The sequence below is a fragment of the Rhincodon typus genome, chromosome 3 (genome assembly GCF_021869965.1).
Source record: "Rhincodon typus isolate 14 chromosome 3, sRhiTyp1.1, whole genome shotgun sequence".
In the NCBI taxonomy this organism is placed as follows: domain Eukaryota; kingdom Metazoa; phylum Chordata; class Chondrichthyes; order Orectolobiformes; family Rhincodontidae; genus Rhincodon; species Rhincodon typus.
Window position 1 is genome coordinate 44,294,578 of NC_063334.1, and position 26,267 is coordinate 44,320,844.

At 41.5% G+C, this 26,267-nt stretch overlaps 1 protein-coding gene across 1 annotated transcript in view; it reads right to left on the reverse strand.

The window, feature by feature from the left end:
* Positions 1–21,815, reverse strand: part of LOC109918161 (multiple PDZ domain protein) — a 263,630-nt gene extending 241,815 nt beyond the window's left edge. Inside the window, exon 1 of the mRNA XM_048620387.1 lies at positions 21,567–21,815. Coding sequence (XP_048476344.1) covers positions 21,567–21,815 — 249 coding nt within the window. The remainder of the gene's footprint in view (positions 1–21,566) is intronic.
* Positions 21,816–26,267: the final 4,452 nt, after the last annotated feature.

The window sequence follows — 26,267 nt, forward strand, 5'->3', positions numbered from 1 at the left end:
GTAACAGGAATGCAGAGTACTGGGCTAATGGTAAGATTCTTGGTAGTATGGATGAGCAGAGAGATCTCGGTGTCCATGTGCATAGATCACTGAAAGTTGCTACCCAGGTTGATAGCGTTATTAAGGCGGTGTACGGTGTGTTAGGTTTTATTGGTAGAGGGATTGAGTTTCAGAGCCATGAGGTCATGTTGCAGCTGTACAAAACTCTGGTGCGGCCGCACTTGGAGTATTGAGTACAGTTCTGGTCACAGCGTTATAGGAAGGATGTGGAAGCATTGGAAAGAGTGCAGAGGAGATTTACCAGGATGTTGCCTGGTACGGAGGGAAGGTCTTATGAGGAAAGGCTGAGGGACTGGAGGCTGTTTTCGTTAGAAAGGAGGAGTTTGAGAGGTGACTTAATAGAGACATACAAGATGATCAGAGGGTTATACAGGGTGGACAGTGGGAGCCTTTTTCCTCAGATGGGGATGGTTAGCACAAGGGGACATAGCTTTAAATTGAAGGGTGATAGATATAGGACAGATGTCAGAGATAGGTTCTTTACTCAGAGAGTAGTAAGGGCATGGAATGCCCTGCCTGCAAAAGTAGTAGACTCGCCAACTTTAAGGGCATTTACATGGTCATTGGATAAACATATGGATGATAATGGAATAGTGTAGGTTAGCTAGGCTTCAGATTGGTTTCACAGGTCGGTGCAACATCGAGGGCCGAAGGGCCTGTACTGCGCTGTAATGTTCTATGTTCTAATCTTGTGCAAAAACCTCAACTTCTAGCTAATAAAGTCAATCTTTTCATACTTATCCACCCACCACCAAAGTCAAACATTCCCTGGTATACCCTACTTGTTAGAATCATTGAATAGCTGTCTTTAATGGTGTACTATTCTATGTCCAATTCAAATTTAAACTCCAATTGTGTTAGCAGATAAATAAAATATGTAGCAACAAAAACAAAGTATCAGAGAAGAGTGAGATTGAAGAATGCTCTCCAGGCAGCTCAGGCAGATGCCTAAGAGTAAATGCACAGATAGGACCGCAGTTGGAAGATCAAGCTGCAAAATATGACAATGAAAATTATCAAAAATGGACTCAGTTTCCAAGTATCTGTCCAAATGTTTGCTCTGAAGCAAGAAAATTAGACACTGCCGAATAAAGTCACCCTGAATGATACAGAGAAACAATTTTGTACTGCAAGATTATAAAGTAGCTCCCGCCAGAATCAAATCACACGCTTCTCATATTTCATTGTCTTATAATCAAAGAGTCAACGGAATGGATACACATGGCAAAACAGATCAGAAACTGCCTCAGTAATAGTACACATAGGATATGGAAGAAGGCTTTTCAAGTGATTGGAGACTGACATTCAGCACTGTATGAGAAGGACGAGTATTGGGACCCTTACTGTTTGTTCTATACACAAATTGAAGAGAGATGAAAACTGGGAAGGATGTTAAATAAGTCTGCAGATAACACCAAGATTGGTAGGGTGGTTAATAGGGAAGATGTTGGCTGTACGTTACAGGATTTTTTTAAAAATTTATTCATTTGTGAGATGTGGGCATTGCTGGCTGGTCAGCATTTATTGCCCATCCCTAGCGTCCCTTGAGAAGATAGTGGTGAGCTGCCTTTTTGAACCACTGCAGTTCACCTGCTGTGGGTTGACCCACAACACCATTGGGAGGGAATGCCAGGATTTTGACCTAGTGATAATAAAGGAATGGCAATATGACTCCAAGTCAGGAAGGAGAGTGGCGTTCCCATATATCTTTTGCCCTCGTTGTGGGTTTGGAAGGTGCTGTCTGAGGATCTTCGGTGAATTTCTGCAGTGCATCTTGTGGATAGTATACACTGCTGGTACTGAGCGTCAGTGGTGGAGGAAGTGGATACTCGTGGATGTAGTGCCGATCAAATGGGTTGCCTTGCTCTGGATGGTGTCAAACTTCTTGAGTGTTGTCGGGGCTGCACTCATCCAGGCAAGTGGGGAGTATTCCATCACACTCGTGACTTGCACCTTGTGGATGGCGCATAGGCTTTGGGGAGTCAAGAAGCATTACTCACCACAGTATTCCTAGCCTGAACTGCTCCTGCAGCCACTGCGTTTGAATCCAGTTGAGTTTCTGGCCAATGATAACCTCCATGGATGTTGATAGTGGGAAATTCAGGAATGGTAACACCATTGAATGTCAAGGGGTGGTGGTTCGATGGTGTTTTATTGGTGATGGTCATAGTCTGGCATTTGTGTGGCATGAACATTACTGGCCACTTGTCAGCTCAAGCCTGGATACTGTCCAGATCATGTTGCATTTGGACATGACTGTTTCAGTATCTGAAGAGTCACGAATGGTGAACCTTGTTCGCCAGTGGTTGCACATCCCCACTTCAGCCCTTATGATGGACGGAAGGTTAGTAGTGAAGTAGCTGAAGATGCTTGGGCCTAGGACACTACCCGGAGGACCTCCTGCAGTGATATCATGAAGCGGAGATGACTGACCTCCAACAACCACGACAATCTTCCTATGTGACAGGTATGACTCCAACTAGCAGAAAGTTTGTCCCCTAATACCCATTGATCCAGTTTTGCTAAGGCTCCTCGATTCCACACGCTGTCAACTGTAGCCTTGATGTCAGGTGCTGTCACTCTCATCTAGAATTCAGCTCTTTTGTCCACATTTCAACCAAGGCTATAACAAGATCAGGAGGTAAGTGGACTTGACAGAACCCAAACTGGGTGTCATTGAATAGGTTATTGCTGAGCAGGTGATGTTTATAGCACCGTTGATGGCACCTCCATCATTTTACTGACGATCGAGAGTAGACTGATAGGGGGTAATTTGTTGGATTGCTCCCACTTTTTATGCGCAGGATATCCTTGGGCAATTTTCTACAATGTCAGGTCGATGCCAGTATTGTAACTGTACTGGAACAGCCTGGCTCGGGGAGCAGCGAGTTCTGGTGCACAAGTCTTCAGTACTATTCCCAGTATGCTGTGGTCAGGGGCCACAGCCTTTGCAGTATCCAGCATCTCCAACTGTTTCTTGATAATCACGTGGAGTGAGTGGAATTCACTGAAGACTGGCATCTGTAATGCTGGGGACCACTGGAAGAGGCAGAGAAGCATCATCCACTCGGCACTTCTGGCTGAAGGTTGCTGCAAAAGCTTCAGCCTTATCTTTTCCACTGATATGCTGGGCTCTTCCACTATTGAGGATAGGGATAGTTTGTGGAGCCTCCTCCTCCAGTGAGTTGTTTAATAATCCACCACCATTCACAACTGCATGTAACAGAACTGCAGAGCTTAGATCTGTTCTGCTGGTCATAGGATCTCCTTGCTCTGTCTATTACTTGCTGCTTATGCTGTTTGGCATGCAGGTGGTCCTGTTTGGTGGCTTCACCAGGTTGATACCTCATCTTCAGGTATGCCTGCAGCTGCTCCTGGCATGCCCTCCTGCACTGTCTGTTGATCCCCTGGCTTGATGGCAATGGTTGGAGTGGGGATTATGCCGGCCCATGAGGTTGTAGATTATCCTGGAATACAATTCTAATGCTGTTGATGGCCTACAGAGGCTCTTGGACACCCAAACTTGAGTTGCAAGATCTGTTCAAATTCTGTCCCATTTAGCACAGTGATAGTGCCATACTGAAAAGGTTATTCTCAGTACAAAGGCAGGAGTTCATCTTCACAAGGAGTTCTGGCTGATGCATAAACAGGGAGTGTCAGCGGTTCTGTTCACTCTGAGCGACTGCACTAGCTAGGTCGGTGTCACGTACTACGTGCATGTAAATGCAGGGCGCCTTGGTGATGAGATACCAGCCTTTGCGAGTTACTTCAAAGATATAGAGTCAGAGCACAGAAATAGACCCTTCAGTTCAATTCATCCATTGGCAACCAAATTTCCCAGAGAAAACTATAGATGGATTGGTCAGATGGGTAGAGCAGTGGCAGATGGTATTTAACCCTGATTAGTATAAAGGTGATGCATTTTGGGAGATGATACGTGAGGGGGTAGTTAATAAATGGCAGGACACTACGTAGGACAAATCCTACTGCAAGAAATTAATAGGTCAAGGGTATAAAAGACAGTATTTGAAAATTGCTGCGAGAGTCAACTGTCATCTGCCAAGAGAACTGCACTCAACTACAAAAGAAAGAATTCTGAGAGCCAGTGATTCTATCTAAAAGGTACAGCAGCACTGTTAGCTAATATTCCTCATACAAGAATTCAATAGAGGAAGGCATTCCTGACTGAGGATTGGCGAGGAGGACGTGGAGCATTCCAGAAGACATATCTCTCAATTACAGCCAGGACACAAGATTTTTTTTTTAATTATTTTAGTTTATACAAGTGGGATTTGTATTTATTGGAACAGCATACCATTAGAATTTTATTTTATTCGGGTATAGTTAGTAGTGAAGGGGGAACTGTTTGGTTTGTTAGTTGTTCTGTTAATATGTTTGCTGTTAGAATTAGATAAAAATAAATTGTTAATTGTTGATTATAGAGTGACTATCAGGTGTTCATTTTATTCAACCTCTCCTTTAACAGACTGGGGGGGGCAGTGGGAGAAAGAGGCAGGTTATACTACTTTTCACATTTCCCTTAACACAAGGCGACGTGAGTTTTTCTGGTTGTTTCCATTAGTTATCAGATGGGGGTTGAACTCCACTTCGTAACAGTACCAGGAGGATTTTGTAAAGAAAAAGTGCTTCTTGTCAGGACATGTCCAGATCACACACTGCTAAGGTTAGATCACAAAACAGTGACAATGCAGTGCTTCCTAATATTCTAAACAGGTTTGTTCATCCATTAGCTGTCTGTCTAAACAAGACTTTCAAAGATAACAAGAAAAATAGAATGACTGGACGATCAGAAGATATTCACCAAGGAAGACAGTGTATACATTCCAGCATGAGGAATCTGAGTTAGCAGGGCCTGGTATGAAAACAATCAAGAAATTCTTCTCAAAAGATTCAGGAAACATGACAGCCCAGGCACTTGATGGCACAAAAGTTGATTATTTGCAGAATGGGGAGGTTGATGTGATGCTGAAGACGATAACAGTACTCAAGAAGCAGGTTGTGACAAGTTATTCCACTCTGTACATGAGCAGGGGTTTGATATAAATATTTTAATAGCACTGTAGATGCACTGCTTCAAAGCTAGCATTATTTTCAGTGATATGAAAAAAGGATTGTAATCAAAACTGTTGAGACTTCTGTTGTTGAATTTGATAAATGTGATCGAGTGTATAGCACTTGTGTCTCCATGGCAGTTATTATGTATTTCCAAATAAAAATGCAGCATCACTAAAAATACTGATGGCTCCAATCTTGCCAATCTGCAATAATGAGTTGATAGGACTGGATCAACCCCTTCAAAAAGCATTGTTCATGTAAAACAACCAATTTGTCTAAAAATCTGGTCTTAGCGATCCGACTGTTACCACAGTATAAAAGTGCTAAGTTCAAAGGTGTGCAGGTTAGGTCGATTGGCCATGTGCTAAATTGTCCATAGTGTCCAGGGATATGCATGTTAGTGGATTAGCCACGGAAGATGGAAGGTTACAGGTCTGGGTGGGATGCTCTTGAGGGTTGGTGTGGACCCACTGGGCTGCTTCCACACAGTACAGATTCTACAATTCCAATCAATCATTCTGTTTATTTCATCTAGATAGGCTGCTGCTAAGCAGTAAGAAACGGTTTAAAGTGAAAGCACTGACAGCTAAAAAGTAACCATGAAAAGAAATATTTTTGAGGTCGAGACAGAGCAAAAAACATCTTCTATATGGTTCTAGTAGATTCCAAAAACATCTAGTTGTGCATAAACACACTTCTCCCTTTATTTAATTGATCCTCTTATTTTTCCCTCTGCATTAAAGCAGCCACTTGTGTTAGGATACAGTTTAAGATTTCTGTTAGTTCTGTGATCATTACTTAATTACCGTTGAATGATTCAGATAAGCACCCACCACCACATTCTCTGCCTTTTGTTTAGCTGAAAGGTCATGCCTTGTTTGCCTATGGCCACATGTAAACCTTTACATAACTAGAACTTTTCCATAAGACTGCAGAGGAAACAAAACTTCACTGTTCCTATTCTTCTGTATACCATCCCAATTGATTTTTGGTTGCATTTTTCAAACTAAATGTTTATTTTTCCAAACTTTTTGTAAAGCATTTAAAAAAGTTTTCGTAAGTTGCATTTCATTTGTGTAGAAAATAGCAGCCACAGAGTCACTTGCATACTTTCCCATAATCTATTCCTTCTGAGGTCTCAAGGAATACTTCTTGTCTAGAGACTGCCCTTCAATCAACATCACCAAAAACACAAGGTCAATCTGCTCACACCTTCTTTACTTCTGCAATCTCTTCCAGACCCACAAAATACCTGCACTCTGTCCTCTTGAGCATGCCCAATTTTAAAATCACTTAATTACAGGTGGCCAATCCTTCCACTGCTAAAGTCTTAATATTCCCTTTTTAAAACATCAATGCCTCTGTACCTCCTTTCTATCCTTAAAGCACTCTTTAAAACCTACTTGAATTTTCGCTCAAAGAACAGACCTGGAGTATCGGTGAAAATGACACATTTTGTCAAAGTTTTCCCTTGCACTCAATTAACAAGAAAGGAATTAAGGAAACACAGTACTTATAACCGTGACAGAGGAGAGTGCTGATTGGTAACTAAGTGGACCCTGATTTAGAGGTGTTGCTATTGAACAATGCAGCAGTTAAATGACTAACAGTTAACTTTGTCTTAATTTTAAATCAGACAAGTTGATTCTGGTTGGTCGAGATCTTGCCCAAGATAAACTAGAGAATGGTTTGTCACTTAGAATCTAAAGAATCCCTAGTGTGGAAACAGGCCATTTTGCCTAATGAGTCCACACTGGCCCTCAGAAGAGCATCCTACCCAGACCCACACCCCTAGTTTATCCCTATAACCCTGCATTTCCCATGGCTAACACCAAACCTTCACATCCTTGAACACTATAGATAATTTAGCACAGCCAATCCACCTAATACACACATCTTTGGACTTGCATATCTTAAAATCGAGAAAATGAAGAACACAAGGTTGGTCACATCAACAATGCTAGAAATGTTTTGTTAAAGCTTATATTGCTGCATGGTTTTACTCAGAACAGTAATGTCACTCGTTAACACAGGTATTTCCTCACACAAATGGCACAATATAGAAGCTATTTTGGTTTGAAGTATAATTATTCACCAAGTCAATATTACTCAGCAAGTGTCAAATCACAGAATCACATCAATGTTGGTTGGACACAATTGGACACATTGGCCGTTTGCAACATGCAAAGAGATATGCTGCTCGATACGATCTGCCAGCTTTCCTGATGCACTGCCTACATACTGCACATCACAGTAGCACTGAAGTTTATATACTACACTACGAAAACATCCTTCTGACTTGATGGTACAAACCAACTAGTGGCTGAACATCATTCATGTTGGTGCTCGATGCGGACAGCATGAAACAGGTAATTTTACCCACTGGTTAAGCTTTTCAGAAAGCTAACTCCTCTCCAGTAATTGGAGATAGACTGAGCATTTTTCCAAAAAAGCATAGCTTTAGGCTTGCTGGACTTGTGCAAGAGCAACAAGATACATACAATAGGGATCTGCCTCATGGCATTCAAGTATGTATGGAATGCGCAGCATACATAAATGATGTCCAATCACAATCATCATTTCCATGAATGGTCATAGCCATGGAGATCTATAACAATAAAAAAATCCCTTCAGCCCACCAGATCAGTGTCAGTCAAAAACAACCACCTACTATTAGAGTCAAAGACATACAGCATGGAAACAGAACCTTCACTCAAACTCGTTCATGCCAACCAGTAATCCCATTTGCTAGCACTTGGCCCATAGCCCTTTACACCCTTCCTAATCATATATCCATCCAGATGCCTTTTAAATGGTGTACCAGCCACCACCACTTCCTCTGGTAGCTAATTCCATACACACTTCACCCTGTGTGAAAAAGCTGCCCCTCAGATCCCTTTTAAGTCTTTTCCCTCTCATCTTAAACCTCTGCTCTCTCATTTTGGACTGCCCCATCACAGGATAAATATACAAGATCTTTTCCCAATCCATGCCCCTCATGATTTTATAAATCTCTAGAAGGTCACCCCTCATCCTCCAACACTCCAGGGAAAATAGCCCCAACCTATTCAGCCTCTCTCTATAGCTCAAACCCTCCAACCCTGGCAACATTCTTGAAAGGGTTCAGAAAAGATTTACAAGTGTCACAACATCCTCCCTATAGCAGGGAGAACAGAATTGCACAAGATATTCCAATAGTGGCTGAACCAATGTCCGGTACAGCCACATGACCTCTGAGCGCCTACATTCAATGCACTTACCAATAAAGGCAAGCATACCCATACCTTCTTCATGATCCGGTCTACCTGCAACCCCACGTTCAAGGAAGTATGAACAGTATTCCAAGGTCTGTTTGTTCAGCAACACTCCCCAGGACCTTACTAATAAGTGTACAAGTCTCGCCCTGATTTGCCTTTCCAAAATGCAGCACCTCACATTTATCTAAATTACGCTCCACCTGCCACTCCTTGGCCCACCTGATCAAGATCCCTTTGTACTCCGAGATAACTTTCACTGTCTACTACACCTCCAATTTTGGAGTCATCTGCAAACTTATTAACCATACCTCTTGTGTTCACATCCAAATCATTTATATAACTGACAAAAAGCAGTAGACTCAGCACCAATCCTTGTAGCACACTACTGGTCACAGGCCTCAAGCCTGAAAAGCAAACCTCCACCACCCAACTTGGTCTTCTACCTTTGAGCCAATTCTGATTCCAAATGGCTAGTTCTCCACATGTTCTAATCTTGCTAACTAGTTTACCAATGAGGAACCTTATCAAAGGCCTTATCTAAGTCCTTATGGGTCACGTTACCACTTTATCCTCAATTTTCCTCATTACCTCTTCAAAAAGACTCATTAGAAATAAGACTTTCCATGCACAAAGCCATGTTGACTATCTCTAATCAGCCTTTGCCTTTCCAAATACATGTAAATCCTGCCCCTCAGGGTTTCCTCTAACAACTCAAACGCCATGGATGTCAGGCTCACCAGTTTATAGTTACCTGGCTTTTCCTTACCATCTTTCTTAAATAGTGGCACCATGTTAGCCAACCTCCAGTCTTCTGGCACCTCACCTGTGGCTATCAGTACAAATATCTCAACAAGGGGACCAGCAATTACTTCTTTAGTTTTCCAGTGTTATGGATACTGATAAGATGGTAAGTGAGGACATGGGGGAGGCTATCATTGTTGCAGGAAGGAAGAGGGAGTTGAAGGCCAAAAATGCAGGAGATGGATCAGATCCGGCTGATCAACCAGACAGTATTGGAGAATCCTCGGTTGAGGAAGGTGGTGATCATCTCAGAGGCTCTTTGTCAAAGATGGCATCATTAGAACAGGTGCAACGACATGGAAGAACGGAAGAATGGAATAGGCTCTACAGAAAGCAGGGTTAGAGAATGTATAGTCAAGCTAACTATGGAGTTGGGGGGTTTGTAGTGGATATTGGTTACCAGCCCATCCTCAGAATTGGAGAGATGTCACGGGACAGAATTGACTAGGTGAAGGCAAGAGTGGGATGGAAATTGAAAGCAAAATAGATAAAACTTTTCCAATTCCAAAAAAAAAAAAGAGGGGGAAGCAGCACCAATGTCATTGATGTACTGGAGAAAGAGTTGTAGATAGGAGGCTAGAGTAGGAAAGCAAAAAGAAATATTCCACGTACTCACAAAGAGACAGGCATCGCTGCGCCTACACTTGACCATTTTCCAGAACTTTGCCCACAGTCCTGTGCACCTTAGCATCACAAGTACACATCTAAATACTTCCCAAATGTTACGAAGGTTTCTGCCTTTACACCCCCACAGACAGTCAGTTCCAGAATCACACCACCCTTTGTGAAAGCTTTAGTTTGTACCTCCACTGAAATTCTGCCCCTTACTTTAAATGTATGCCCCCAGTCATTGATTCCCCTAACGAGGGAAAGGGAACTTCCTGTCTACCGTATACAAATCTAACATAATTTTATACCAATCAGACATGCCCCCTCTCAAACATCTTTGCTCTAAGGAAAACAGCCCCAGTCTGTCAAATTCCTCTTCATAACAGAAATGCTCCAGCCAAAGAAACAGCTTGGTGAATCTCCTGTGCAACCTCTCCAGTATTATCACTAGTGCTGCACAACACAACCTAGTTTAGGTTAGGTGAATTGCTACAGCTGAATAAGTCTTCCACATGCATGGTGAAGGATTCCTTCACATTTGCAATGATGATACAGGACTGGTGTGTTGATAATAATGCAGTGTCTATTTGCTCATTTGACTTTGCAAGGGGGATACAGAGAGGGAGGGAAGACAAAAAAAAACCCTTGCTTTTCCTAACCAGTTGGGATGCACCACTTTAGCAGCTGAGCTTTTAAGCATTTAGTATAAGGGACGGTGTAAATAGCCTGAAGGATAGAGTTAAGAATGTCCACAAATTGTGGCATGGTGGCTCAGTGGTTAGCACTGCTGCCTCACAGCACCAGAGACCTGGGTTCATTTCCACCCTTGGGCAACTGTGTGTGGAGTTTGCACATTCTCCCCGTGTCTGCTTGGGTTTCCTCCGGGTGTTCCGGTTTCCTCCCACAGTCCAAAGATATGCAGGCTAGGTGAATTGGCCATGCTTAATTGTGAATGGTGTTCAGCGACGTGTAGATTAGGTGGGTTATAGGGGGAATGGTCTGGGTGGGATGCTCTGAGGGTCAGTGTGGACTTGTTGGGCCAAAAGGCCTGTTTCCACACTGTAGGGATTCTATATCATTAAGACAGCAACCCAAGACAGTTACCATTTTAATTAAGCAGCATACAACTGGCATCAATATTTAATAGATGCATTATAATTGAGATCAAGAATAATTAAACTTCATGTGAATAGTTATATCAACAAATTGGCAGTGTGTTGGGACCAGTACTGTATTTCAGCTATAAAGGATGGGTTCTTCCGGACCCACAAGTGATCCAGGAAAAGCATCAATGACAAATGTATGAATCTACAGGAACACCAATTCACAGTTAGTTATTCAATTGGATGTCAACTTGGAAGACACTGCAACACATGCGGGAGAAGAGATACTTGTATACTGTTGCAAAAGCAGTCACAACCATTAGGTAAGGAAGACCAATTCCATTTGTTGTGAAGGAGAGGACAGTGTAACGATCAAAGAGACAGGTAAGGGGTCAGAAAGTACTTCAGTAGAGGGGACTCAGCCTTTGCAATTATCTCACCACTTTGAGGTGCTTGCCTGTGTAGATCAAAGCAAGGTCAGTCCGGAAGAACAGAGGACTGAGCAAAGAACCTTGGTTGGAGATGCCTTTCAAGCAGAGGAAGTAAAAACAAAATGTAATAGTTATAAAGGGGGACTATTTAGAGATAGCCACTGTTCTGTGCAGTCAAGAGTGTAATCCAAAGTCTTTGTAGCCTACCCAGTGTCAAGGTTCAGAACATCTGATCAAGGCTAAACAAGAACTTGGGAGTGGGAAGAGCAGCAGCCAGTTGTCATAGTCCATATAGCAGCAGCAACATAGATACGAAAAGGGAAGAAAAAAAGGTTGTACCTGGAGGAGTTAGGCACCAAATTGAAGAGCAGAATCTCTGGATTGTTACTACAGCTACATGTCAATTGACAGACAGCACATAAAATTAGTGAACTGAACACATGCTCAAAGACTGGTGTGGGACAAGTGGATTCTGGTTCAAGAATCACTGCATCAGCACTGACTGAGGTGGGAGCAGTACCACTGGGACAGTCTTGCACTTTAATAGTGCAGGGACCAGTGTTCCAGCAAACCATACAACTAGGAGACTAGAGGAAGCTTTAAATTCAACAATGGGGGTGAGGGACCAAGTTTGATAAGATGTAGTAAATTAAGGGGTAGAGACGAGACAAGAGAATAAAATACCAACATGGGAAACGAGGCTCATAATGGCAGGAAGGGACAGAGAATAAATACAACCCAACAGTCAGAACTAGATTTATAAAGATTGCAAGACAACAAATCTAAAAAAAGACTCTATAGCTAAATACGCTTAGCATTCATAGCAAGTAAACAAATTGATAGTGCCCATTGAAGTAAATATGATCTGATAGCCATGTCAGAAGTGGCTGCATAAGAATATGATCCTGAATACTGAAGGGGATACAATCTCAAGAATAGGAAGGAAGTTAAAACCAAAAGTGCTGCACTCTTAAACAAAGACAGCAACATGAAGTAATTAGAGATGACCTCGGCTCATGAAATCAAGATTATAGATTTGAGTGAAAATGGGGAATAGCAGGAGAAAGACAAATCAGAGTGATCTACAGGCTTCCCAACAGTATTTAAAATGTACAAAGTACAAAGGAAGAAATATTTAGCTCTTGTGAAAAAGGAATAGCAATTATCAGGTGTAATATTCAACTGCATTTAAAAAGTTGAAAATGCTTGATTGGTGGTAGTAGCCTGGATGAGGAGTTTTTGGAATGCTCGAGATGGTTGCCTGGAGTAGCACATTCCGGAAGAAAACAGGTGGCAGGTTGTATTAGATTTGGCATTATGTAATGTGATAGGATGAACGAACGACCTCAAAGTAAAAGGTGCCTCAAGAGTGCAGCAACCATAACAAATAAATTGTTATCTTTTGAAAAGGAGAAGATTAGATCCAAAATTAGAATTTGAAATAAAAGGAACCTATAGAGGCATGCAAACTGAATTAGCTGCAGTGAACTGGGATACAAGAATATGGGATAGATCAAGTGAGGCATTTAAAGCAGATATTTCAGAATAAGTATATTCCAATTATAAAGAACAATTCTGGGGAAGGACCCATCGTAACTAAGACAGTATAGGAAAGCAACAAACTAAAAGGAAAAAGGCACAATTGTGCAAAAATGTGACAGATCAGATGATTAGTATGTATAGAATAGTAGAGAATGACAAATGAAATCAGGAGAAAGAAGTTACAGCATGAGAAAACTAGCTAGAAATGTAAAATAAAAAGTACAAGTGAATATTGTACCTCTACAGACCACAGAGCTAATATTAATTAGCAAGGAAATTGTGGACGAAATTAAGTAATTGGCTTGTCCTAACTACAGAAGATACAAAGAATATTCAAGTAATAGCTGTAAAATCAGGTGGAAGAAAGGAACTCTGAAATTACAGTAGGGAAGTACTGTTAAGCTAACTGGAGTAGCAAGTTACAAGTCCCTGGGTCCACAGGGACTTGATCTTTCGAAAAGGGGTGGTTAATAATGTATTGAATGTATTCATGTTAATTTTCAAAAATTTGCTAGATTCGAGAAAGGTACAATCAAACAGGAATTAAACTCTGTTGTGTGTCAACTGCAAATTTGGCCACAGTACCTTTGCTTCCTTCCTCCAAGTTATTAGTTTACTTTGAAAATAGTTGCAAATCCACCTGATCCCTGTAGAACCCCATTGAATACAGGTTGTAAACTTGAAAAATCAATCATTTATCCCCATTCATGTTTACTGCCCATTATCCATTTCTCTATGCACATCAATAGATTACCTCCAATACCATACGCTCCCATCTTATGACTTAACCTTTGTAAAGTACTTGTCAAACACCTGCTGGAAGACTAAATACAACACAGCTACTAGCTCCACTCCATTCACCCTGATCAAGACTTCCTTGAAAAACTCAAAATTAGTCAAACATGAATTCCCTTTCATGAAGCTATGCTGACTAATTAGATTGTTGTATTCCATCTGAGCTGCTATTACTTCCTTAATAACCGATTCCACCATTTTTCCAACATTAAAATACTAGACTAATTGGCCTATGATTCATTGCTTTTTGCATTTCTCCTATCAAATAGGGGCGTCGCATTAGCCATTTTCCAATCCTCTGTTACTTCTCCAGAACCTAACAACTTTTGGAAAATTACAACCAATTCATCCACCATCTCTGCAACTACTTCTTTCAGGATCCTTTGATGCAAGCCATCAAGGGCAGTGTATATATGCATGTTTAGCACCATTAGTCTGTTTAGTACTACTGCTCTAGTCATGGTGATGGTGCTGAACTCCTCTCCCTTATTGCTTAGTATTATGGGATGTTTGAAGCACCTTCCACCATTACAACTGACGCAAAATATCTGTTTAACACCTCTGCCATCTCTTGTTCTCCATAGCCATCTTCTCACATTCAGTTTCTAAGGGCCTTACGTTCACTTTAAATATATAAAAAGGAAGAACGATCAAAGAAGCTCCTACTGTGAGTTTTTATATTGCTGACTAATCTGCCCTCAGTTCATCTTCCGCCATTTTTTTAAAAATTCTCCTTTCCTGGATTATAAAATTATCACAGTTTCCAGGGCAATATACTTTTTCATTCAACTTTAAATTGCTCGGTTAGCCAGTTCTGAAGAAGGGTCACTTGACCTGAAATATTAACTCTGCTTTGTCTCCACAGATGGTGCCAGTCCTGCTGAATTTCCTCCAGCAAATTTATTTTGATTAGCCACTGCTAATTTATCCCTACCTTAGAATCTTTCCTCCTTACTGGCACATACTGTTGCCGAGAATCTTGCTTCCTTAACTATCACCACTACTTGCTTATTGTCATTCCTGCTAATATAGAATCCCTAGTGTGGAAACAGCCCTTCGGCCCAAACAAGCCCACACCGACCATCAGAGAATCCCACCTAGACCCGCCCCCCCATAACCCACCTAATCTACACATCCCTGAACACTAGAAGCAATTTGGCATGGCCAATCCACCTAACCTGTACATCTTTGGACTGTGGGAGGAAACTGGAGGAAACCCACGCAGTCGCCCGAGGGCGAAATCGAACCTGGGTCCCTAGCACTGTGAGGCAGCAGTGCTAACCACTGAGCCGCCCTAAATTACCAATTCACGTTAAATAACTCTACCCTTATTTCATAATCCCCATTATTTTAAGTCAAGTTATTTACAACACAGGTTTCTCACTCACAAGCTGAATATTATATTCAAATCAGGCTGTGATCACTACTGCTTGGGGATCTTTTTGAGGCCATTTATTAAACCTGCTTCATTACCCATTACCAGATCCAAGATAGCCTATTTCCTGGTTGGCTCCATAACACATTGCTCTAGGAAAGCATTCCTAAGACACTATGAATTAATTATCATAGCTACTTTTTCCAATGAGTAACAAAATTAAAATTGCCCGATTATTTTCTCTTTACATGCTCATTTGTTGATCTGTAACTTTTCGTACTGAGTGGCTGCTGTTTGGGGATTTATACACTAATCCTACAAATAGTTTATTTCCCTTGCTGATTTTTTTTTTTTTTTTAAACCTCCACCCAAACAAACTGCAACGAGATCATTTTTCACAATAGCTAAGCAATCCCACAACATGAGATCTAAGTTCTGCATACCTGCCATAGCCAGTCATGAATGGTGATTGAAAATTAAAACTTACTGAAGGAGGGGGCTCCACAAATATCCCCGTCCTCAAAATGATGGAACAGCCCACCATATCAGTGCAAAGGATGAGGCTGAAACATTTGCAGCAAACTTCAGACAGAAGCATCAAGTGCATGATCCATGTCAGCCTTCTCCAGTGGTCCCCAGCATTACAGATATCAGTTGTTAGCCAACTGCATTCCCTGTACGTGATATCAAGAAACAGTTAGAGGCTCTGGGCCTTTGCAACATCCCAGCAACAGTACTGCAGACTTGTGCTCCAGAACTTGCCACTCCCCTCGCCAAGCTCTTCCAGTACAGTTACAACACTGGCATCTACAGACAAAATGGAAAATTGGCTAGGTATGTCCTGGACACAAACAGCAGGATAAATACAACCAGCCAATTAACAGCCCATGTCAATCATCAGTAAAGTGATGGAAAGTGTCATCAACAATGCTATCAAGCAGCACCTGCTCCACAACATCCAGTTTGTGTTCTGCAAGGCCACTTAGCTCCTAACCTCATCCTGGCTTTTGTAACAATACCATGGCTTCAAGGAGGTATGTTTTGTCCTGGTTTCTTTTACAGACAGATTGGGGGACAAGTGCCAAGCAGTCTGAGGAGATAAATAACGTGAGGCCCTGGGATTTTAAAAAATTTTTTTTAAAAAGTTAGAACAATAGAAGCAACCCGAGTGGGTATGGTCAAGCTCTCATAAATCCAGGATTTTTAGTTAGCTTTCAGCAATTGTTGCCAGGGTCTCAGCAAGGTTGGAAGGCAGTGAATCTCTCCCGGCTGCTACTGCATGTATCTCTTTCTTGCTGATAAAAATAAGATTTCTCCGAATTTGCCTCTTTGCCAAGGATGTGTTTCTGGGACATTACGACATTGGAACAGGTACTATTCAGTAGTAAAATTGTTTTTAGTTTTCCAATTGAGTTGTTATTCCAAGTTCTTTTGTTGTATTTTAACTATAATGTTCGAATTGTTTAATTGTGTTTTGCTTAGCATTGAGTAGCTTGACCAAATTGCATCTACCTCTCATCTACCTTTAAAAAAAGTTAGAATCTTGGCAACATTCTTAATATATTTTGAGCAGGTCTGGTCTGGTCTGGTCCACAACACCTTGGTTCAAACATGGATAAAACAGCCGAGGGGAGGCAAGAGTTGACGGCACTTGACATTAAGGCTGTACTTGATGGAGCGTGGCATCAGAAACCCTAGCAAAATTGGAATTAACATGTCTTGGGGCTAACTCTCCATTGGTTGGAATCGTACCTGCACATAGGAAGAGTGTTTCAGAGATAGTAGGAACTTCAGATGCTGGAGAATCTGAGATAACAAGGTGTAGAGCTGGATGAACACAGCAGGCCAAGCAGCAGAGGAGCAGGAAAGCTGACGTTTTGGGTCAAGCAGGGTCTAGGCCCGAAACGTCAGCTTTCCTGCTCCTCTGATGCTGCTTGGCCTGCTGTGTTCATCCAGCTCCACACCTTGTTATCTCATTATCATAGGAAGACAGTTGTGGCTGCTGAAGGTCAATCATCCCAGGAGTTCCTCAAAGTAGTCTCCTAGACCCAAACAGCTGCTTCAATGACTTTCCCTTTGCCAAAAAGGTCTGAAGCAGGGATATGTGCCTATGACTGCAGAACGTTCAGCAACATTTGCAACTCCTCAGATACTGAAGCAGTCCATCTCCAAATGCAACAGGATCCAGACAATCCAGGCTTAGGTTTACAAATGGCAAGTAACATTCATGCCACACAAATGCCAGGCTATGACCAATCACAAAGAGACAATCCAACCATTGCCCAATGACATTCAATGGTGTTACCATCACTGAATCCCCCACTGTCAATATCCTGGGCCTTATGATTGACCAGTGTAGGGGTGCCCTGCACTGCCCATGTAAGGTGGCTTGTACTAAAACACACTAAGCGGCCCATTCCTGTTTACAAGATAAAAGCTTAGCAAAACTAAGCAGCCTGCTCATATAGTGAAATACAATGGTACCTTTGAACAGAACTGCTAGAAGGTCAGTAAAGGAATGCTGTATGTTCCTATCTGAGATAGTTCAGATAAAAGGATGCCTTAGGACAGATAAATGACCGATTCCAGCTTTATTAAAAAAAGGGTGACTGTCCCAGTAAATGAATAATGTCAGGTGCTAGATTAGGTCCTCAAGCAGCTACAACGATAACAGCTAAAATTATTTTGTAGTAAATAGTTGCCTCTTTGAAGCTACCAGCAATATTAAACAGTTTCTAGCTAAAAATGCCCTAATCATCGAAGTTGGTTTCAATAGATAACCAGGATATAAATACAAGCCTTAAAAGAAAACAAACATTCAAGCTTAGATGTAAAGATTAACTAGATTTAGAAGACACCTTCTCTTATGCCCGAAACAACATCGATTGATCAAAACCCATAAAATTACAAAATGCTGACATTAGAAGTAGTTGAATAACATTTCACTCAATTAACTTTATAACAGAGGTTTTCCTTAAAGCAATTAGTTAAAAATAACTGACTTTTTAATTTTTACAAATGTAATTGCAACAGTGGGAAAATAAAAAGGAGTAACTGAATATGATAAAAGACAGCACCAAAACACCATGGGTAATAGAATTTGAACTGTCCTTACAGATAGATGAACAAGCCTAAGACAGACCTGAAGGAGTATAGCCATTAAAAACTTTTGAAATGCGAATGAATAGGATACATAGGAAGATCACATACCTACAGAGTACAGAGTACAATGTCTAGTTAATACCATAAGAACATGGGAACCTGGAGCTGTCCAAGGAAGTGACCATCACCGATTACGTGTCCCACGGGATTGGGTGTTTGAATTAAGGGGAAAGGATGAGGACTGCGTTGTAATTGATTACTGTAACACAAAATATATAAAAATGCTGTATTTCTTTGTAAAAGCAGAGGGTGTCATTGATCTATGTTCCAAAGCCAGACTCTGGGAAGATCTATTGGCCCTCTCCCTGCATCAAACCGGTTTCTGCTCGAATAAACATTTTCCACTTGCCTAAATCCTGCCTGCCTCCTGAGTCTTTGTCCCAGGTTGGGAAAAACACTCCGACAACCAGAAACTCAACTGGCCTCATCACAAACAGTGGCCACAAGGGCAGGTCAGAAGCTAGGAATACTGCTGCCAGTAATTCACCTCCTAATGCCCAGATGCCTGTCCACTATCGACAAAGCACAAGTCAGTGATAGAATACTCCCTACTTGCCTGAAATGGATGCAGCTCCAACAACAGTAAATGAAGCTCAATGAAAGCAGCCCATTTGTTTGGCACCACATCCACAAACCTCCACTCCCTCCACCACTGATAACTTGTTACACAATGCTGCTACATCTACAAGATGTGCTACAGAAATTCAAAAGCTCCTCATAAGACAGCACCTTTCAAACTGGAAAGACAAGGGCAGATATAAATGGGAATCCCACCACCTGAAAGGTCCATCAAAGCCACTCTCCATCCTGACTTGGATATATATTGCCATTATTTCACAGTCACCGAGTCAAAAGGGCATTGTGGGCCAACCTCAACACTTGGATTGCAGGCTTCAAGATGACAGCTCACCATCTTCTCAAAGGAAACTAGGGATGGGCAATCAATGTTGGCCAGCCAGTAATGCCCACATCCCATGTGTGAATACAAAACAAAAAAAAAAAAGCTGTACTGTACTAGGATTCCCAAATGGCATTTGACAAGGTGCCACAAAGATAATTGAACAAAACAGGAGCTCATGAAAGGGAGTAACATTAGTATGGAAAGATGATTAGCTGGCTAGCAGAAAACAAACAAACAGTCTGTATGAATGTGCCTTTGTCTGATTGGAAGAACGTAATGGGTAGAGTCCCACAGGATGGGAGGGGTGAGAAGTAAACTATAGGTGGAGATGAAGCCAAGAGGGTGCATGCAAGATGGGGCAGAAACAAACAGTTCAGCAGATAAAGGAATGGGTCAAGGTCTGCCTGCGAGAATCAACAGCTGCTAATGGGGACTATTAGTGGTTGACAATGGGTTAGAAATTATAGAATTCCTAAGTGCGGAATGAAGCCATTCAACCCATCAAATCTGCACTGACCCTTTAAGAGCATCCAAACTAGACTCTGCCCCACATCCTATTTCCATAAGTTTTTTTTAAAAATCCATAGCTAACCCACCTAGCCTGCACATCCTTGGACTGTGGGAGGAAACCAGAGCACCCAGTAGAAACCCAGGCAGACACAGAGGGAGTGTACAAATTCCACACAGTCACCCAAGGCTGAATAAAACTTGGGTCCCTGGCACTGTGAGGCTGCAGTGCTAATCAATGAGCAGTCATGCCACCCTTAGCTGCCCAAGTGATGACAAGATCTGGTAGTTGGGTTGGGGGGAGGGGTGCTGAGGTCAGGACATAGGAGGCTCAGGCCCCAAAATTAAATCCAAGATTAAACCCTGAAAAAGATTTCGCTCCCCTTCTCTGGTTCGATTGTCACCTATCATTTACTGCTCCACCATTTTTCCAGCATAAATACGAACATTTCCTATGCTGCAAATTAGTTCTGATGAAGGGTCAGTGGACCCAAAACATTAGCTGCTTACTTTCACTCCACAGATGCCAACAAACTTGCTGAGTTGTTCCAGAAATTTCTGGTTTTGTTTACTTTTTCAGCATCCACAGTTTTGATGTTTTATGTCCAGTACAAAAATAAGGATTTAGATTCAGTTATTCAGGATATCTGTAATACTGTGTACAGTTTTAGTCTCCTTTATAAGATGATGCAAGTGTACTGGACACAGTTCAGAGAAGGTTCACTATACAGATTCTGGAACAAGCAAGTATCTTTGAGGAAGGGTCTGCTTGCTTCCTCATGATTTCCAAAGAATGCAGAGTGACTTGAAGTATTTAAGAGGCTTAAGTGGCCTTGACAAGGTGTAAATAGAAAATGATGTTTCCTCTTATGAGCAAGGCAAAGTGTAGGGAGCACTGTTTAAAATTAGGAATCTCGCATTCAGGCCAGATGAGGAAAATTTGAGGAGTTGAGAGATTTTGGAACTCTCTGCCACTCAGAAATCATTGGAGGCAGGTAGAGACTCACTGAATACTTTTAAAGGTAGAGCAAGACAGATCGTTATTAGCCAGTTGAATCAAGAGGTATCAGAGATTAGTTGAAAAATGGAAATCAAAATCCAAAACAGATCGGCCACGATCTTACTGAATGATGGAGCAGGCTCAAGCTGCCGAATGGCATACTTCTACTCTTAATTCACATGTTTGCAATGCAGACAAGCATGGCATACCATGACAGATGATGATCTCCAAGCAGGGGTGGCTACAAAAAATGTCAACTGATGTTATTAGTTCAAGTGCTCACGTTGAGATATCACTAGTCCAATATCACCTCCAATACCACGAAACCATACGCCATGGTTAACCATAATTTTGTCGCTTCTTTCTCTCCCCAAATGCTTCTGCTCTTTATTTCAGAAATTCTAACTCATCAAAAGCTTAAGCCTTTCTCCCTCATCCATCATTCTTCTTTCAACAAAACCATTAGATTTTAATTTTCTTTTACTCTTTCTCAAGTCTACCCTTCACCAGAAGGTTTGTTACATTAAAAACAATGAATACATTTCCTGCTTCACAACAGCAGTTGCAACTTCGAACATACTTTGTCAGCCAAATTACCTGAATCGACAGAAGTTGTATGAACGCAAGTTGCTCTCTTTAAATTCAAGTAGTTTTTGTTCACCTTCATCATGGAATCCTTTTAGAAAATGGTCACCAAATGAAATTGATATATTCTGGCCCTTTAGAAATGTTTTGTTAACTATTCAAAGACACGCTCATTTGTTTATGTTTATTTGAGCCATATTTCAGCAAGAAAGGCAGGCAATCAATACATTAAATTAATAATCTCAGTTTTGTATATTTTGGATTTGAATTATCAATGACAGTTGAGACAAAACACCAATAATGCACTCAGTACTCAAAGTAAACAACTTTTAACGTTTCCTTTATGCAACATTGTCTTTTACCTGATCTTTCAAATGTTGAACAGAGCTCCGCAAGTTCAGGATTTGGTTGAAGAGTGGGCTCTGTAGCACAGATCTCAATAAACTCAGTCTCTCCTCATTTGCTGTATCCCCTCTTTCTCGTAGCTTTGCCTGTAACCGTTCCACAGCCAGCAAAGCTCGCTGGGTATCTACAAGTAAAAAATTAGTAGAAGTGACAGTGTCAAAATAATAGCAAAATATAGCATGCAATGGTAAGTATATACAATACATGGGAACATGGTACACAGTCAAAACAGAACAAATGCTTCATATTGAACAAACATTTAGTGAGTTTTATTACTGTATTTTTTAATATAATTTACAATTAATGTTGATACAAAAAATGAGCTGCCTTGATGAAATCACCACTGACAACAAGGGCAAACATATGAATACCATTACAAAAAGAGTGGAGTTCTCCATATTTGGTATTAAGCAGCAAATATGGGACTTTTATTCATTGTATGAAATGTTACAAATCAAATAAATGGCTCAGATGATCAACTAGAATGGTACAAGAGACTACTGTGCCATCATGCCTGTGCTACCTCAAAGACAGCTATCCAAATGTTCCCACTCGCCTGACCTTCCCGCGTAAAGTAATTTCCCTTCAAGAATTTAACCAATGCATTTGTCAATGTTACTACTAAATTTTCTTCAATCACTTCTGAACTTGAGATCACAACAAATACAGCACAAAAATAGCAAGCTACTTTACATCGCACCTGTTCTGTTTTGCCTGTCAGCATAAATCTATGTGCAATGGTTACCAGCTCTCCTGCCATTGAAAAGTTTGACCTAGGTTATTCTTTTAAAACAGGTTTTGATTTTGAACAATTCTAGCAGACAATTCTTAGACTTTTTTTTTTTTATTTGCCCTTCATAACACAAGAAGCTTTTGCATACTTGAAATAAAGGAGGTTTGTTATCTTTCTCACACTTGCCAAACAGATAAACAAAACTCTAGCATCTCACTGACTTGACTTTCCCTCAACAGTGCTTCATTTTGATGCGGGCCTCATGTTTCTGAGTTCAGTTGATAGATATTTTGGCTAGAGAGGTCTTGAAATTGCAAACGTTGCTCAGTCATGGTGATGTTTCTTGAAGTTGATCTGCCCAGAATCAGAATTCTGAGGTGAACTTGAAGCTGGAACAGGTTAGAGGTTCTTTTTCAAGATATGGTAGTTTGGCACACTAGTCCGGTCGGGGAGGGGGGGGTAGGGGAGGTTTGGAATGGAATCCTCAGCAGTAAGGAGGCTGAAAGGAGATACAGTAATCAGAAATAGCAAGCTGAAGAAACAGGTCAGGCTGGAACAGGACAGGGAGCGAGGAACGCCTGTTAGATTAAATTGAATCTATTTCAATGCAAGAGGGCTGATAAGTAAGGCCGATGAACTCCGGGCGTGGATAGGTACGTGGGGCTAGGATATTCTAGCCATTACAGAAAAATGGCTAAGGGAGGGACAGGACTGGGAGTTTAATGTGCCAGGGTCCAGGTACTTTAGGCGAGGCAGAGGTGGAGGAAAGAGGGGAGGGGGGAGTTGATTTTCGATTAAGGGGAGTATCACAGCAGTAATCAGAGATGAAATAACGGAGTGATCATCCGATGTGGCTTTGTGGGTGGAGCTAAGAAAAAGGAAGGGGATGGTGAAGTTATTGAGGTTGTACTATATAGGCCCCCAAATTGTCAATAGGAATTAGAGGAACAAATATGCAGGGAGATTGCAGAGACTTGGAGAAATAAAGTTGTCCAAGTGGCAGGTTTTAATTTTCCTAACATAGACTGGGGCTGCCATAGTGTTAAGGGCTTAGATGGGGTGGAATTTGTTAAATGCGTTCAGAAAAGTTTCCTCAAGCAGTACATAGAATGTCCTACTCAGGAAGGGGCAAAACTCAACCTACTCCTGGGAAATAGGGCAGGACGGGTGACTGATGTGACAGTGGGGGCAGCACTGTGGGACCAATGACCATAGTTCTGGAGAAAGACAAAACTGGTCCACAGGTTCAAGTCCCAAATTGGGACAAGGCAAATTTTGATGGAATTAGCCAGGAGCTTACAGGGGTTGATTGGAGTAGCTTGTTTGCAGGCAAAGGAACCTCTAGCAAGTGGGACCTTTAAAAGTTTGATAGCTAGACTTCAAGGTCTATATGTTCCTGTGAGGGTGAAGGGCAAGGTTGGCAGGAGTAGGGAACCCTGGACGACAAGAGACATTGAGGCTTTGACCAGAAAAAAAAAAACAAAAAGAGACCTGACTCAAGAACAGGCAGCTGGGATCAAGGGAATCCCTGCAAGTATATATGGGATACAGGAGGGCGAAAAAGGGGGTACGAGATAGCTTTGGCTGAGAAGATTGTAGGTGAATCCAAAGAGATTCTTTGAGTATATTAAAGGAAAAAGAATAACGAGAGAGAGATTAGGACCCCCTCAAGAACCAAAGTGGACATAATGTGTGGAAGTGCAGGAGATAGGCAAGGTCCTCAAATGAATATCTCTCCTGTGTTTACCATGGAGAGAGACATGGCAACTTGGGAATGTTAGTGGCGATATCTTAGGGACAAGTCCATATCACAGAAGTGATGTTGGAATTATTGGAATGAAGGTGGATGAACCTCCTGGTCCTGATCAGATATATCCAAGAATCCTGCAAGAGGCTAGGGGAACAATTATGGGTGCCCTGGCTGATATATTTGCATCACTGTCAGATACGGGTGACGTCCTGGAAGACTGGAGGGTAGCAAATGTTGTGCCCTTACTCAAGAAGGGCTGCAAAGAAAAATTTGGGAATTATAGACCAGTAAGCTTAACATTTGTGGTAAGTAAGACGCTTCAGAATCTTCTCAACTAAAGAAATACATGTATTTACAAAGACAGTTTGATTAGGAGTAGTCAGAATGACTTAATGCGTGGGAGATCATGCATCTCAAATTTGTTAGAGTTCTTTGATGAAGTGACCAGGAAGGTTGATGAGGGCAGGGCAGTAGACATAGTCTACATGGATTTTAGTAAAGCTTTTGAGAAGGTTCCACATGGTAGGCCACTCGAAAGGTTAGATCGCATGGAATCCGGGGAGAGCTAGCAAAATGGATACATAATTTGCTTGATGGTAAGAAGCAGAGAGTAATAGTGGAAGGATGCTTGTTGGACTGGAGGCCTGTGACTAGTGGTGTGTCTCAGGGGTCGGTGTTGGGCCCATTGCTATTTGTTATCTAGATCAATGATTTGGATAAAAGTGTAAAAGGCATGATAAGTAAGTTTGTGGATGACACTAAAGTAGGTGGTATTGTGGGCAGTGAGCAAGGTTATCAGAAATCGCAGCAGGATCTTGATCAGCTGGAAACGCACTGAGAAATGGCAAATGGAGTTTAATATAGATAAGTGGGAGGTGTTGCATTTTGGAAAGTCAAATCAAGGTAGGAGTTTCATAGTGAAAGGTAGAACCTTACGAGTGCAGTGGAACAGAGGGTCCTTGGAGTTCAGATACACGGTTCTCTGAAAGTGGAGTCACAGGTAGACAAGACAGTGAAGATGGTGTTTGGTACACTGGTCTTCAATCAGGGCATTGAGTACAGAAGTTGTGAAGTTATGTTGCAGTTGTACAGGACATTGTTGAGGCTGCACTTAGAGTACTGTGTTCAGTTTTGGTCACCTTGTTCTACGAAGGATGTTATTAAACTGGAAAGAGTGCAGAAGAAAGTTACAAGGATGTTGCAAGGACTCAAGGGTATGAGTTTATAGGGAGAGGTTGGATGAGCCTCTTCTTTCCTTCTTTAGAGCATAGGAGGCTGGGGATCTTCTAGAAGTGTATGAGATCATGAGAGGCATGGATAGGGTAAATGCACGCAGTCTTTTTCTCAGGGTTGGGGAATCAAGGACTAGATGGCATCAGTTTAAGCTAAGAGGGGAAAGAATACATGGGAACCTAAGGGGCAACATCTTTTCTTTAAAAAAAAAAAGGTGGTACACATATGGAATGAACTGCCAGCAGAAGTGGTTGAGGCGAGTACGTTAACAGCATTTGGATGAATACATGGATAGGAAAGGTTTAGAAGGATATTGGCCAAGTGCAGGCAAGTGGGGTTAGTGTGGATGGATATTTTGGTCGGCGTGTAGCATTTGGGCCAAAGGGCCTGTCTCCATGTTGGAGGTCTCTATGCCTACAGTTGCTTAGTGGACTACAGCCATGATAATTTTATTTTCAAGTCTCTCTCTCTTTGCAGGATTCCTGACTGGCAGTCAGGTTGAATTTCTGCTAATATATATTTTAACAGGGAGCAAAACCTGCATGTGAATTCACACACAATGTCGAGACATTGTTCAAATATTGTAATAGTGGAATAAATCAGTTTGAATTCTGCTCCCGCCTATTTTTTTCCAAAATGTACATCTGCACTTTTACTCCAACTGTCAAGAGGCCTAGTCTATCCAATACATAACTTAGAAAGAGTCACAATAAAAAGTATCTGACCTTTCGAGAGATAAGACATTCCAAAATGCAAAATATACGGTGGTCCTCAGGAGCTACTGAGACTGTCTTTTTAAAATGTAGCTTTTAAAATTACATTTACATTCTTAAAAAAAGGTTCATAATATTGTCATAAAAACCAAAAGAACTGCGGATGCTGTAAATCAGGAACAAAAACAAAGTTGCTGGAAAAGCTCAGCAGGTCTGGCAGCATCTGTGA